This window comes from Topomyia yanbarensis, chromosome 3 (assembly GCF_030247195.1).
Source record: "Topomyia yanbarensis strain Yona2022 chromosome 3, ASM3024719v1, whole genome shotgun sequence".
NCBI lineage: Eukaryota > Metazoa > Arthropoda > Insecta > Diptera > Culicidae > Topomyia > Topomyia yanbarensis.
In genome coordinates, this window is record NC_080672.1 from 238,333,814 (window position 1) to 238,348,516 (window position 14,703).

The 14,703-nt window shown below is 38.5% G+C and overlaps 1 protein-coding gene across 10 annotated transcripts in view; it reads left to right on the plus strand.

Annotated features, from left to right (window-relative positions):
* LOC131691421 (uncharacterized) overlaps nt 1-14,703 on the plus strand; it is a 1,322,992-nt gene that overhangs the window by 252,006 nt on the left and 1,056,283 nt on the right. For all 10 annotated transcript variants that reach the window (XR_009305769.1, XM_058977802.1, XM_058977800.1 and 7 more), the window contains exons 2-3: nt 7,190-7,653; nt 7,708-7,888. Coding sequence is in view for 9 of the 10 variants with exons in the window: in XM_058977802.1 (XP_058833785.1) it covers nt 7,307-7,653; nt 7,708-7,888 (528 nt within the window). In the remaining variant the exon portion in view is untranslated. The remainder of the gene's footprint in view (nt 1-7,189; nt 7,654-7,707; nt 7,889-14,703) is intronic.

Sequence of the window (14,703 nt, forward strand, 5' to 3'; positions counted from 1 at the left end):
CTAACTTGAAATCGAACATGGTGACCAGTACTAAGAGCTCATCGGGTTGAATTGAAGCTTTTAGACTTTTGTTGTGATCAGGGTCTGATTTGATGATGGAGTTGCTTTGCTGGCGTTGCTCGACAATAGAGTTAATCTCGGTTATTGCTGCCATAGCGGCAATAACGGAGTTGGTACGTTGAGTGGGGGGCTTGGTGACTTCTTCTGATAAAACAAGATATCGGGTTCAATTCCTGATCAATCCAGGGTATTCCCGGAAAGGAATATCCCTGGATTGCCTTGGGTTAGTGGTACGCAACGTTCAATAAAGGGGCCTGATGTGGATGATATAACTCGATTAGACTCTGCACTGCCACTAGGCTCGTCACTTCTCACCTTAGCAGGTGGTAGTATGTGTCTTGGTCAGGCGGGAGGAGTCTTACAGAGAATTATCAGAAATGGAAGCTATTGGGTTCAATTACCGATTCTATCAAGTATCTTCCCGGAATGGAAATTTTCTTGTTGGACCCTGGTTGTTGATGGAATATTCGAAATATATCTGGTTATTTTTGTTAACTGGTCTTGTCATGATTTAAAATATTAATTATCTTCTAGATAAATCGTTCAGCTCACACCTTTGTGGGGGTATGAGGTGGGACCATCATCATCATCAATCCGTACTACTTTACTGCTGCTCGCGGTCAGATGTTTCAGTTTGTGTCTTACTCTTATCGGTCGTTATTGTATGTTCGTATTTTTCGGCATTCGTTTCGTTGTTGTTGTTACTTGGTTGATCCGGAGATGTTGGTTTTGCAGCTGTTAGTGGTTTAGCGATTGTGTGCTGATTTCAGTTGGATTCAAGTTTTCCTTAACAGTTTCTACGCAAGGTTTTCCGAGATGCAGCTTCTTCGTGCAGAACTGGCACGTAGGAATTTGCCCTGGTTACGTTACTAGTGATGTCTGTTGAATGAGAGCATCGTCCCTTCCTAACACTGTGAAGCTTAAGTAAGAGGGAATTGGTTTGGTCACACGCATTCTCACCACACGAACACCGTTAGGGATGCCCGGGAAAAAATTCCTCCATGTATCATGTGTAACGGAGTCTACTTCTCCGTATTTTTGCAAGCATTCTTTAATCGCGCCGTCAGGGGTACGCGTAGCCAAATCATGCACCCGAACTTCTACAGTGCCGTTCTCGATGTATACGGGAATGCTATATTTAACATTGCCGCATTCGGCGGTGTGCTGCATGTTGTTTCGCGAGGCGAATGACTCAGCTTGGTTAATGTTGTTGAACGAAATCAGCACGCAATGTTTGATATGATGCATTTGTAGGGTTTTCACTTCAGCCAGATTGAGTCCCATCTGCACTTTTAATAACTGTTCCACTTCCCGAATGGCTGGTCTTACGGGGCATTTTGAAAAATCAACAGCAACACAGTTCGGCCGCATCTGGGTTGCTTTTTGCTGGGCACCGTCACTCATCACTAAATCGCACAGTAGGTATAGGCTATTGTTATATGGACTGCTTGTGTGATAGGCACCGATTGATTTTTAGGTAGAATTGACTGTTTCACTAGCGCGGGACGATTTTTTGCTTCTGCTCAGGGCGAGATGTGAAGACAAACTGTTTTTCAAAGAATGTTGCAAATAATTCCAAAAAAAACTACAAATAAACTGTATATGTGCAAAAGACGACAAAATCGCAAAGAAATTGCTGTTCCATCACAGAATTTCTTGTCGGGAAATGGTTATTTGGCGGGTAAATTTGCTCGATAGAAATGCAGTTCGTCGATTGGCCCATTCAGATTCGCAATTTCAATTCTGTTCATAATCAAAAATGTGTGATCGTCCTGAAAAGGACAGTTTTTACAGCAATATGCATTTCATTTGCGAGTTTCAGCGTTCGATTTATGCTTTCTTTTCGGTTATCTTGGGCAGCACTCCTGATTGGATGTTTTGTTTTTGAGCAATGGTCACTTGTTTGTTCAACTTTTCGATGTTACGAATCGCCAGCTGCTGAAGACGTGGGATGATTCGTCTTTTTGTTGTCACGGGCAGCATTTCCTTCCAATATCAACACTTTAGCAGCAAGGTATTCCATTACAGCTACTAAGTAAACGGCACTCCGATACGTTCAACACAATTTGCTTGTGTATCGACCAACGAAGAGGAGGAGCTACGAAGAACACATGTTGAGAACAACACAAAAAAGGACGAGCTTACGTTGTGATGTAGTCAGGTATAAAAACTCAGCATTTACGATCAGTTCGTTTGCAGCATCGTAACTGAATCTACAAGGTGCTGAAAGAAGTCCATCCAGATACCAGAGTCTCGTCGAAGGCAAGGCCATGAGCATCATTAACAGATTTATTAGACATTTTCGAACGCATTGCAAACGACGTGTCCCGCCTGACTCATTACAACTAGCGTTTGACAATAACCTTCCGCGAAATTCAAGCCGCCGTCCGTTTGCTGCTGTCAGAAGAGTTGGCCAAGCCAGCTCCAAGTAAATTCCGAACACTGCCCAAACAAAGGCCCTTTTCAGGGCCATCAATTTATCGACAAAGAATCGAATTGAAGTTTTGTTATTACAAGCATCAGAAAGTGGCTTGCCAAGAGTGTTCGATGGTAAGTGAGCCACTTGTGAACAATATCGTCGGCACAAAATAAAAAAGTTATTTGTGTGATTTGTAGACAGGTTAGTGTAATGATTCAATTTACAAAAATCGAACGTTTTCTATCGTTTCGATATAGGTGCTCCGTTTCAAAATTTTCGACCAGAATGTTGCCTGTTTTTCTAAAAGTGAAAATCTGAACTAAAACCTTCGATTTTTGCGCTGATTGCAAATAGTTGTGACTAATTCTGTAGAATCTACAACTGCTGAAAATAACGGATTTTGTGAAAGTAGTGGTTGGTCCGCATAATTCGATTTCAAACGAGCCAGACTAGTTTTCGTTCGTCCACCTCTGACAATAGAAGTAAACTATATTATTTTGAATGCAACTGCAACTTCCTTGAAAACAGCATAGCTAAAAAACTTGTGGAAAAACGCGCAAATCTAAGTTATCCACTATAATGAAAAATAATGCCCCCCGCCGCACAGCATCATCAAGATTGATAGTAATTCAAGCCGGCATGGTAATGCAATGGAAAACGAAAATTTCATTTTATCTTACTGGAATATAATTGGCTGGTCCTGAAAAGAATCCGTTGGTTTGTGGTTTATTTTGGGTCACAGTTTAGGCCCGCTCGATTTCTGATAGCTGTGAATTTCTCGCAGGGTGACAGTTTCTGTTCGGTAGCGATGAGGCTTCTTAACGCCAACCGTGACTGGGGCACTTTTACACGGCCTTCGTTGCTTACAAGCAGTAAGGAGGCTTTCCTCCGGTGGACTTACGAGCGGTCTGTTTGGTACGGGCCATGTAGCGAAAAATGTTGATCTGCTACTGCTCTGATGCTTCATATTCATAAAATGACGACGGTCAAACGAATGACGAAAGACTCTACCGGCCGATATTACTATCGCTCTCTCGCTCGTTTTCGTGCCTCCATCCATAAAATTTCAACAGTATTTTCAAAGAATATTGCAAATTGAAAAACAACTTGATCATTCCAAAAATACTCTAAAAAACCTACGTATGTGCCAAAGACCACAAAATCGCATAGAAATTGTTTGTTCCAGCAGTACTTCCGCAGAGAATTTCCTTTCGGGAAATGGTTTTTTTGGCGGGTAAATTTGCTCGATTGCAATGCAGTTCGCTGATTGGTCTATTCAGATTTGCAGAAAGTTTTAGAAGCCAAAGTGTATTCTACTTCACTCCGGTTATGTCTCTGACATTACCCACCCATCTTTTTAAAGAACATCTTCAAAATTTCTCGTTTTTCCAAAAGCTCGTCGACTTTGCGTCTAATTTTAAGTTATGAGCTACTCAAACTTAAGAGTTGCTCTCGGTCGGCCATTTCGTTTTTTTTCTTGTCAGACTTCCTTCCCCAACCCAGTAGCAATGAGATAACTGAGATCATTAGTTATTCATATAACTTGAATATGCTATTCTAATCTTATTCACATTGGCCGCGCAAGATTCAAACCTATTGGATATCACTGAGTTTTAACATGAACTTTTAGTAACATTCATATGGTTTCATATGAATTTTACATAACTAAGTGAAGTGCGATCCATATGAGAAATCTAATGAATACAAAAGACATTTTCATTTCAGTGTATGCGTACCGCGCAGTGCTACCAAAACTAAAGATTTTTTCTATAAAGCTGCAGATTATTTGAATTTTATAGGTACAGATTTAAATGATGTCTAAGGAAACTACAGCATGGTACATATTTTTGGAGATAAAATGGTAAAACAATAGTTTTATTTGACATTCCTATTACTAAGTAATATTGAGAAATTGTATTTATTTGACATTTCTAATACTAAGTAATATTGAGAATTGGATATTAAAACTAACGGAAACTGTTTTTCTTTGGTGTGTAGTACAAATATATTTTGTAATTTGACTATTCTAAACAGATGATATTGATGGAAAAATAAAGCGAGTTTCGAAAGGTTGATGCACAAAACGCCCAAATTAAGCAAACATTATTCAACTAGCAAAACGTTTGCAATAACTTTCTTATTGCTGTAAATTTCGGTACAAATTTTCTGAAAAAGTAGTGCGATTTTTTTTATTCCCGGTAAATAATATAGAATGTGGTCAGTGATGCCACAAATACAGATTTATCTGGAAAGGTACAGATTTTTGGAGCATTTTGGTGCAGATTCTGTACGGTACAGATTTCAGATTTTTGTGAAAAAGTACAGATTGGTACAGATTTTTTTACATGACAGCAAGGTAAAATAAGTTAACCCTGCGATGCAGTAAACAGCAGGTAAACTTTCTGTTAGGCAGCAGTGATGGCAAGAATTTTAAGTGGAGCTGGTACTGATTGAGCTTGAACTGAAGCTGACATTAGAATGCGATAGGCGAGAAACCTGCTTCCAGCAAATCAAAGGGATGATGTCTAAGTGAAAGCCTAGCGAATCTTCTCGGAGTGCATACATTTACTCTGACTTGCTCCATTTGAATTCCAAGCAGGTTACTCCAATCCTATTGATATTACCAGCCCCATCTCAGCTTCTTGCCGCTACTCTGTTGGCCACCATTGGTTACAAACAAAGTGGCAGCGAGAATTTGAGCTGGAGCTGATATTGATATTACCCAGTCAAACTCACACGGAATTCTACCTGGTTTCTTGCGGAATTCCAGCTCAAATAAAACAACCGAGTCAGAATGTCTGGTTTGATTTCCCCGAATGAAAAATATGTATAAGAAAAATGATTTTTTTAAACAACCTTGTTATTATTTGGGTACAGAATCCGGTACAGATTTTTCTATAGAAGAGTACAGATAGAAAAGATTTTTAAACTCCCGGTACAGATTTAATTGTGGCAACACCGAATGTGGCATCACTGGTACCAGCTAATTTTAGTTTCTCTTTGCCGCTCAGCAGCGAGAGGGGAATGGGTTTCGCAGCTCTCCAACATGCAATGTTGCATCCAAAATTTTGCATCACAACATAGCAAAACTTTCTCTTTTGCTCACCGAAAAAAATCGCGGCGGCCATGTTTAACTCAACAATTTGGTCATCGATGACCAATTGTTGAGCAATGTTGAATTTCGAAACACGCCTACTCGAAAGCTGCTTCTAGTTGCCGTGTTGGCCAGGCTGGCTCTGCTGCTCGATGGGTTTTCTCCAGGTAACTGGCATCCCTATCTCTACATACAGAGTTTGACAATAGGCAACATCGCTTTTCCACCGATCGATGGGGGTCAGTTTGACAACATCAAAATCGCCTAAAATGTCATCAACAAACAATAGTAGCAGTAAACAAAAGAAAACAATGAACACTTTAACTGATTTGATGTAAACTAAAGTGCTCCTCGTTCGTATTTAAAATAATTTCGTTCGTTTTGTTACAAGCAAAGTTCTTATGTTGGTACGAAAATATGACGTCGTGTCACCCTCTTGGTTTTCTCTCTCGCAATTGAAAGAAGAGAGTTTGGTTTTTAGTTTTATTTTAGTTGTTCACTTGTTAAGGTTAGACAGAGAAAGGGTAAAATTCGCAAACGAAAAAAGCAGTTTTTTCCACACCCTATGTCAGATCTTCACAAAAATCAATCAGCTGTACTGTAACAACATTCTACATACGCTGATTGATTTTTATGAAGATCTGACATACGGTGTGGATAAAAACTGCTTTTTTCGTTTGCGAATTTTGCGCATTCTCTGTCCAACCTTAATGGTACAAAACTGAATTAAACATAAAATCATATCTCGTGGGTTTGTATAATAGCTGGTTCACTGCTGCAGCCAATCAGCGCACGCCACTATGACGCCCAATTAGCGTTTCTCGATGACATCATCGTTCTGGAAGCGTTCATCGCGTACAACATGTTTTGAGGATGAACTGAAAAACGCGTACACAGAAAACTTGCATTACCTAGCAGTAGGTAATTTTAAATCTGTGCATCCCACTTCCTCCAACGAAAAACGAAAGAGAGGGAGTCCAAATTTACCCAAAAATAATGAGATATTCCCCCAAGCCGACTAAACTTCATCGCATTAATTTTGAGTAAAAAAAATCATTCCCTCTCCCTCCTTTTCCAACAGTGAAATAAGGACAGCAAATTAAAATTACCTACTGGTAGGTAATGGATTTTAAGTGTGTAACTTTCGTGAACCAGCAATATGTTTTTCAGGGTTATCGGCATGAAAACACACTACTTAAGTTTTTTGAAGTGAAACAAAAATTTGAGCAGTAGAGGGTTGAGCTAACGTTTTTAGTGAAAAACACTGTGCGCTCAACCAATGTTTTGAAATTTGCTCACTAATTGTTCTATGTCTATGATAGGGGAAAATACATTTTCCCTGTGAAATTTGCGATTCAACTTCCTCTCATCAGTATCTGGCACTGGCATAGTACTAGACAGACGCATATCCACAACTAGAAACACTACAACGAAATTACAGAATTTTTGGTTGCTAATGTGAAGGATAATTAAAACGAACCGGGTTTTCGGTTAGCATTTCTAACACTATGTCTTATTCTCTTGGAGAACATTTGATTGGATTATCAATGCTAAAAGAATATCATGTTATACAGCAAATACACGATATAGTTTCTATGTCCAATGTTTATTTTTAGAGCTTCATGAAATGGAGGATAGCACTTACAAGAGCAGTAATGGATGAAATGTATTCGCGTGAAAATGCATTAATAAAGAGGCAGTAACGAAATTATTATATAATCGTCCTATGAAAGATGATACGTTTGCCACATACATCAGCGGTATTTGTTTTATTTGCACACATAGTATGTCAAACATACTCCGTTAGTAGCGGGTCAGAGTCTATCTCCTTCGATGTTAACAATGAAATTGATCATACACCAAAACTTGAAGCTCTTCTGGGGTCTTCAACGACAGATGAAACTCAGCCAGTATTTCCTGAGCGCGCGGATGCGGTTTATTTTATTATAGCGTTACATGGCGGAGCCAAACTATGGGGTCGTACTTTAGCCAGAACATTATTGGATATGGGTGTTCCATTTTCCAATCCCCAGGGTCCTCCTTTGAGACCAATCATTTTGGATCTCCCGCCAAACGGAAGGTATGTGCCTTCATAATGTGATGAAAGTGTGAACATCGTATCTCTTTGTTTCAGATATTCTTCGAAGGTCTTAACAACCCTCTGTGAACTTATCGATGGTGTTCCATTGGCAGGAATGATCGTGGTTGGAGAAGGACAAGCGGCAAAGATGATTGCACTAGCAGGAAGTTCAATGAAAGTACCTGTTCTTTGGGCCAAAGGAGGTGTTGCTAGTTTTCATGGCACTTTCAATGAGGTATGTACCAACATCAGCAGTGAAGATATAGATAAAATAGACTCGTTTTATGTTGACATGATAATGCCTTTTTTATCCATACTGGGTAGTTTTTTATAAAATGAAATGATTACTTCCTGTTCAGCTTAGACCATCACAAATATTTTTAAAAACAACTGTCAACTCTTCAAAATTGCTGACAAAGTTCTGGGCAAATATTTTTCTTTCCGATAACCGATATAAAAAGTTAAAGGTGTAACTAATTACTTACGTTTGCCCGGCGGGGGCAATTTGCTACGGAGGAATTGCGGACTTTCTTCCCTGACTGCAAAAACCAATGACAAAACTAGCAAAAAGGGCTCTTGCAATTAAGATAAAAAAATAGTTTTAAACATGCACAATTAGAGGCCATTTTATTTAATAGAATTTAATAGACTTTAAGAAATATTTTATTTAAATGTGGGAAAGGATGAAATAGCACTAGCTTACGGTAATCCATGCGTTTGTTCTTCCATGGCGGCGGCGTTGGTAGCAGTCTTGAAGATTTCGAGGCCGGCCGCTTCAACGCTTGGTGGCAGCAGCAACCAGTCCAACAACAACAGCAGCGCGCATTCGGTTCCGACGAAGGGTAGCGCCGAGTCGGTTCGTTCAAATATCTTGACGACGACGAACCTCGGAGAGATGGCGGGTGGATTGGTTCCGCAGTCCGCACAATCGAGTTGGGCCAACTTTTGTCGGCGACCCTTATTACGGTGCGATGAATTTTCACCACAGGGTTGCTTAGTTCACTGAACACAATGGCTGACTGACAGCCGACACACGCCTAACACTGTGCGAAAAATTAATTAATAGTAGCACTTTATATTAATGACTTTTTAGTACCAAATAAGAGACCGATCGTCTGCTCCCAGTTGTTTTTATTCCCGTTGATGTCTTGCCTGGGAAACTGTCACCGGCAGTTGACGGAAGACCATCAAGATAGTGCGAGATTATAGGGATTATGGTGTCAAGGGGTATGGGAACATTTTATAGCAAATTCAAATTCAAATCGAAATCTAATAATAGGGTATAGCTGAAGATAAATATAATTCATTTGCGTAAATTCATTTGTTTTTATTTATTTACTGGGATAAATTCAGACACCTTTAGGAATAGGGAATTTGTATTTAAAGTTTAAGCTAGTTTAATATTATAATAATGTTATTTAAATGATTTTATTTTTAGCTTATAAATAGAGGATAAGGAATATTTACAATAAATTTATTTACAGGTAGTTTTTATACAAATTGGGCATGTACATATGAAAACAGTCAGGGTAACCGAACTTGGAGGTTACAATCCTCCCGGAGTCGGGATAAAAAAAAAGCAAAGATTTTTTTTTTGTTTTAATAGCAATCATCAGCATGGGCCTACTTCCTCTAAAGTTTCCAATTAATCTGAAACAATGATTTTTCCGTAGCCCGGAGCTCTTTTCTTCCAGATCATTATGAGAATCTTGTGCGGTGAGACTCGCCATGCCGAAGCAATTATTGTTTTGTGAGTTTAGCAATAAAGTAATAACTAGATTTCAAAGCAAGTATAAATAATGATATTTCCATGGGCCTACTTCCTTCGGAGATGCCAGTTAATTTAGAACAATGATTTTTCCCATAAGGGAGCTCTTTTCTTCTAATTTATGCGAATCTCCAACGGTGAGACTCGCCATGTTTGAGTCCCTTTTTGTGGTTTAACGTCATACTTGGAAGTGTGAATTGGCTATCTCAGGGTCCGTCAGAAAAAATAAGCATTTGCCATCCCCATGCTCCTCCAGAATAAAAAGTCAACAGCTGCCGCCCATACAAAACAGGTTGCGTAATTCGTAGAAGACAAGACAAAACTCTAATACCGTCTTCATTCTATTCCGATACTGTCTAAAGCCATTCGCCAAAGACAAAAACCAAATTTAATAACAATTGTTTCTCTTCCTTTCCTTCCCTTTACATACTATCATTCATTCCTTTCACTTTCATACCCTTTCTCATTCTTCCTCGATCATTCTACCCACTAATCATTTGCTCCTCTCTTACATAGACTATCATTCATACAAGCACTCCCTTCTGATTTATGATTCCCACTCACACTCTTATGCGTAAATATCTTAATAATTCTCAATCTTAATCTAGGGCGCCCTAATTTATAAGTCAGGTTCAGTTTGTGGTTTCATGTTGCACAATCTGATAAATATATGGTACCGCTATTAACTGCTTTACCCTATTTCATTTGGAAGAAAACATAGAAAATATTCGAGGGTAAATTATACCAACTGGGTGTTTATGGGAACACTTTTGTATCACCCGTTAGGTCAACTGCTTGAGCTGTCAACGAGCTGAGATGTCAACAATCATATTAGGTTTTACACCAACCGACGTAACCCCACAAAATAATCCGGATGAACTTCGTTTGACAATTCTCGGTTGCAAAGAATTCTAACCTAATTTTGCCTACGATTTCAACAAACATTGCTTTCAATGTTTCCTCTTGCTCACAACTTTCACAAGCCTGAAGTAAAAGCTGGTACACTTTGTGAGCGTAGTGCAATAATCTGGTCTTGCATCTACTCATCACATTTTGATCGTGCCGCTTAATCCCGCCACAAATTTCTTCGTATGTTTTTTTGCACGCTTCGATTGCTTCCCCCACATTAACAGATATCAGAGCATTGATTATTTTACCATCCTCCTTTTCTATTTTAAGGTGTTCACGCAAACTTCTTTTTCTTCGCGTGAAACTCGGGTCATCACGAATTACAATAGTGCGCATTGAAAGCTCAAACAAAAGTTCATCAGTGGTAAGATGGTCAACTCTCATCTCATGGTACCACTTTGACAGCAATTCAACAGCTTGGGTATAACTCAAACTCGAATCAGCCATTTTGGAATGGTCAAAGAAACAATTGATGTAGCAAATAAAACGTGTAAAAAAAATAAAAAAAAATTACGCTAAGCTTTGAAATTATTGAGTTTCGCTATCCTCTATAAACTACACTCCCCGCATGTCTAGGCTAAACAACTGAATCATCTCTAAACCTTCGAACACTGGGTAGGCGATATCTTGATCACTAAAGTAATTTTCATCATCCGGAATGAGAAAATATTCACACTTCTTTATATCACTCCAACCACAAAAAGTATAAATAAAAAATGATAGCAAATGAGAAATCTGTTTCATAAAAATTGAAATTAATTTAATTAATTGCAATTCCTCCCGGAGCTTACTTAAAAAGGTGTTCAAATTTGGCCAAAAGTTGAAAACCTTTTTTTAAATTCATTTAACGTTGGGCGCCATTTGTTACTAATTACTTACGTTTGCCCGGCGGGGGCAATTTGCTACGGAGGAATTGCGGACTTTCTTCCCTGACTGCAAAAACCAATGACAAAACTAGCAAAAAGGGCTCTTGCAATTAAGATAAAAAAATAGTTTTAAACATGCACAATTAGAGGCCATTTTATTTAATAGAATTTAATAGACTTTAAGAAATATTTTATTTAAATGTGGGAAAGGATGAAATAGCACTAGCTTACGGTAATCCATGCGTTTGTTCTTCCATGGCGGCGGCGTTGGTAGCAGTCTTGAAGATTTCGAGGCCGGCCGCTTCAACGCTTGGTGGCAGCAGCAACCAGTCCAACAACAACAGCAGCGCGCATTCGGTTCCGACGAAGGGTAGCGCCGAGTCGGTTCGTTCAAATATCTTGACGACGACGAACCTCGGAGAGATGGCGGGTGGATTGGTTCCGCAGTCCGCACAATCGAGTTGGGCCAACTTTTGTCGGCGACCCTTATTACGGTGCGATGAATTTTCACCACAGGGTTGCTTAGTTCACTGAACACAATGGCTGACTGACAGCCGACACACGCCTAACACTGTGCGAAAAATTAATTAATAGTAGCACTTTATATTAATGACTTTTTAGTACCAAATAAGAGACCGATCGTCTGCTCCCAGTTGTTTTTATTCCCGTTGATGTCTTGCCTGGGAAACTGTCACCGGCAGTTGACGGAAGACCATCAAGATAGTGCGAGATTATAGGGATTATGGTGTCAAGGGGTATGGGAACATTTTATAGCAAATTCAAATTCAAATCGAAATCTAATAATAGGGTATAGCTGAAGATAAATATAATTCATTTGCGTAAATTCATTTGTTTTTATTTATTTACTGGGATAAATTCAGACACCTTTAGGAATAGGGAATTTGTATTTAAAGTTTAAGCTAGTTTAATATTATAATAATGTTATTTAAATGATTTTATTTTTAGCTTATAAATAGAGGATAAGGAATATTTACAATAAATTTATTTACAGGTAGTTTTTATACAAATTGGGCATGTACATATGAAAACAGTCAGGGTAACCGAACTTGGAGGTTACAAAGGGTTGTGTACAGGACACGACCACAGTGACATTAAAAATGTATGTAGCTTTTCTCAAAAGCGTGCAATATAATTGGCTAATGAATGAGACTATACAATAATTACTAGAACCATTCTACGACACGTTTTAGTTTACTCTGCTGCTCCCATATGTTACAATTTATTCTATAATAAAATTCTAAAACCAAGTATAACACCATGCTTTCTGTTATATTTTAAAACGAATCGGTTGTTTCAAATTAATCGATTATCTCTTCCTCTTGCCATTAATCGATTACATTTTTTTTTATTCATTTCGTTTATTTGATAGGCACAAATGCGTTAGCTTGGATATCTTAAAACTAGGGGGTTACAATGTAGAAATATTTTTTTTATAAAAGAGAAAAAAAAATTACAGCTATCTTAAGACTAGAAATAAGATTCTATATACAAGAGAGGGGCAAACGTAATCGATTACAATAAGCAACTTTGTTAAAAATATGCAGAGATACTGAGATTCGATAAACTGGAGAAATATAATTTTGAATTCAGTAACGCTTCAGACATGACGTCGCATGAATTTTAAACTTAAAAGAATACATGCTCAAGCTGCAGCTGGGGAGAGCAGATTCTAGCTTCAATAGTTTCACTTTTAGGTTTTTATTGCTATAGAACTGTCAAAATTAAGAATTATTAAAAACATAGTTCTAAACGTTTAAGAATGAAGCAACAAAGAGAACGGCAGCGTACAGCAGTTCTAAAGTTCGAAACAAAGCTGTTAGGAGTAATAACTCAGACTAACAGACATCACATGACAAAATTCCTCTAAAAATATAGATCTGCTGATTTTCCCAGAACACTAGCTTTACCTTTAATATACAGTGGGACCTTGTGGACACTCATTTGCTAGAGTGTTACCCTTCAGGCTTGGCGACAATTTTTCACTAGTGGTCTATCCCCCGCATGATTGTTCATATGTCAGTAGTGCCATTATCGAAAATGCGGTCACAGTTCCAACTACAAATATATTTAAAATGACCGTTAAAGCGGACGAAGCATTGTTTTCGAGTATTATGTCTGCTAGTTTGTGATAATAAGTTCTGGGGATGTCATTGTTTCTGTTCCCATTCCCCTTCTGAACTCCTATATTAAACAATACGCTGCTGAATGCCCTCTAAGGAATCTTATCGATATAAAATACTAATGCTTGCAAACCTGATATAACAATAAAAACCAATCAGTGCTTTCTATAGGTGGGATGACTACCAAGAATCGCTACAGATTAGCTTTGCAACTTTTTGAAACAAATTAAAACTGGTCAATCTTCTCACAAACAAGAATCTACCTACAGAAACATGTTGTCAGATGCCTCAGTGATAAAAAACGAATCACACATATTCGAAAAATGAAACGTGAGTCTCAATAGGTCCACAAACCGCCGAAAATATATATGAACTCAACGCACACACAAGCAGAAAAAATATTAATGTATCCCATCGCACACGTCGCACCGTGCTGTGTTGAACTTAATACAAAAAAATTAGGCGCGTTCTTAAACCCACCAGCAACTCATCGGTATTTTGATAACTTTTTGCTGCTGGAGAGTAAAGCGACGCGCTGTGACCAGAGTTAAAAATAATCGAAGCTCTTTTTTGACGGCTGAAAATGAACCTGATGCGACTCACGGTGAATAGAAAAAATATTCATTCAAATATCCATGTTATTCATTCAGTTGAATATCGTACAATATATTCATTTCACTAATTATCTAGGAAAATGTTTTCAAATGCCGGTAAAGCATATGAAACAACAATCATCATCGCTTACATTGCGCCAGGGCCTACTTTAATGCATTTGATTCGTTGCTGCACGGTCACTTCGTGCAATAATCGGAGACGAATGAAAATCTGCATGGATGAATGGGCGGCTTGTTCGTTTGACATTTTCAGCTGCGTCACTGAATATTGAAAGTGAATGCGGCTGAATATGATCAATTTTCATTCAATGAATTTGAATATTTTTAACTCTGGCTGTGACACCAATGTGCAACATAAACAAAGCTTGATTATGTTGCGCGCGAGAGAGAGAGAGAGAGAGAGAGAGAGAGAGAGAGAGAGAGAGAGAGAGAGAGAGAGATCATCACATCAGACAGCTCAACAATCCACCGTACGGTGAGGGCCGATGATTTGGTCAACAAACGGCATCGAGAGGAAAGAGCAGGCATTGTAATTCTCTCTCACTCACGCGAGAAGAAGCTTATCCGAAGTCCCTCTTTTCCGAGATAAGATGAGTCGCAAAATTCTCCGTCTTCACAAATAGCGTGAGAATAATTTTCCGGATAAAATTATTGGTTTTTTACTTCTCACCGGAGAAGGTGATAATATGTTAATTTCGTGGAAATCAATAAAAGTGTCAAAATATACATTTAATTTCAAAGAAAAGCTGCAA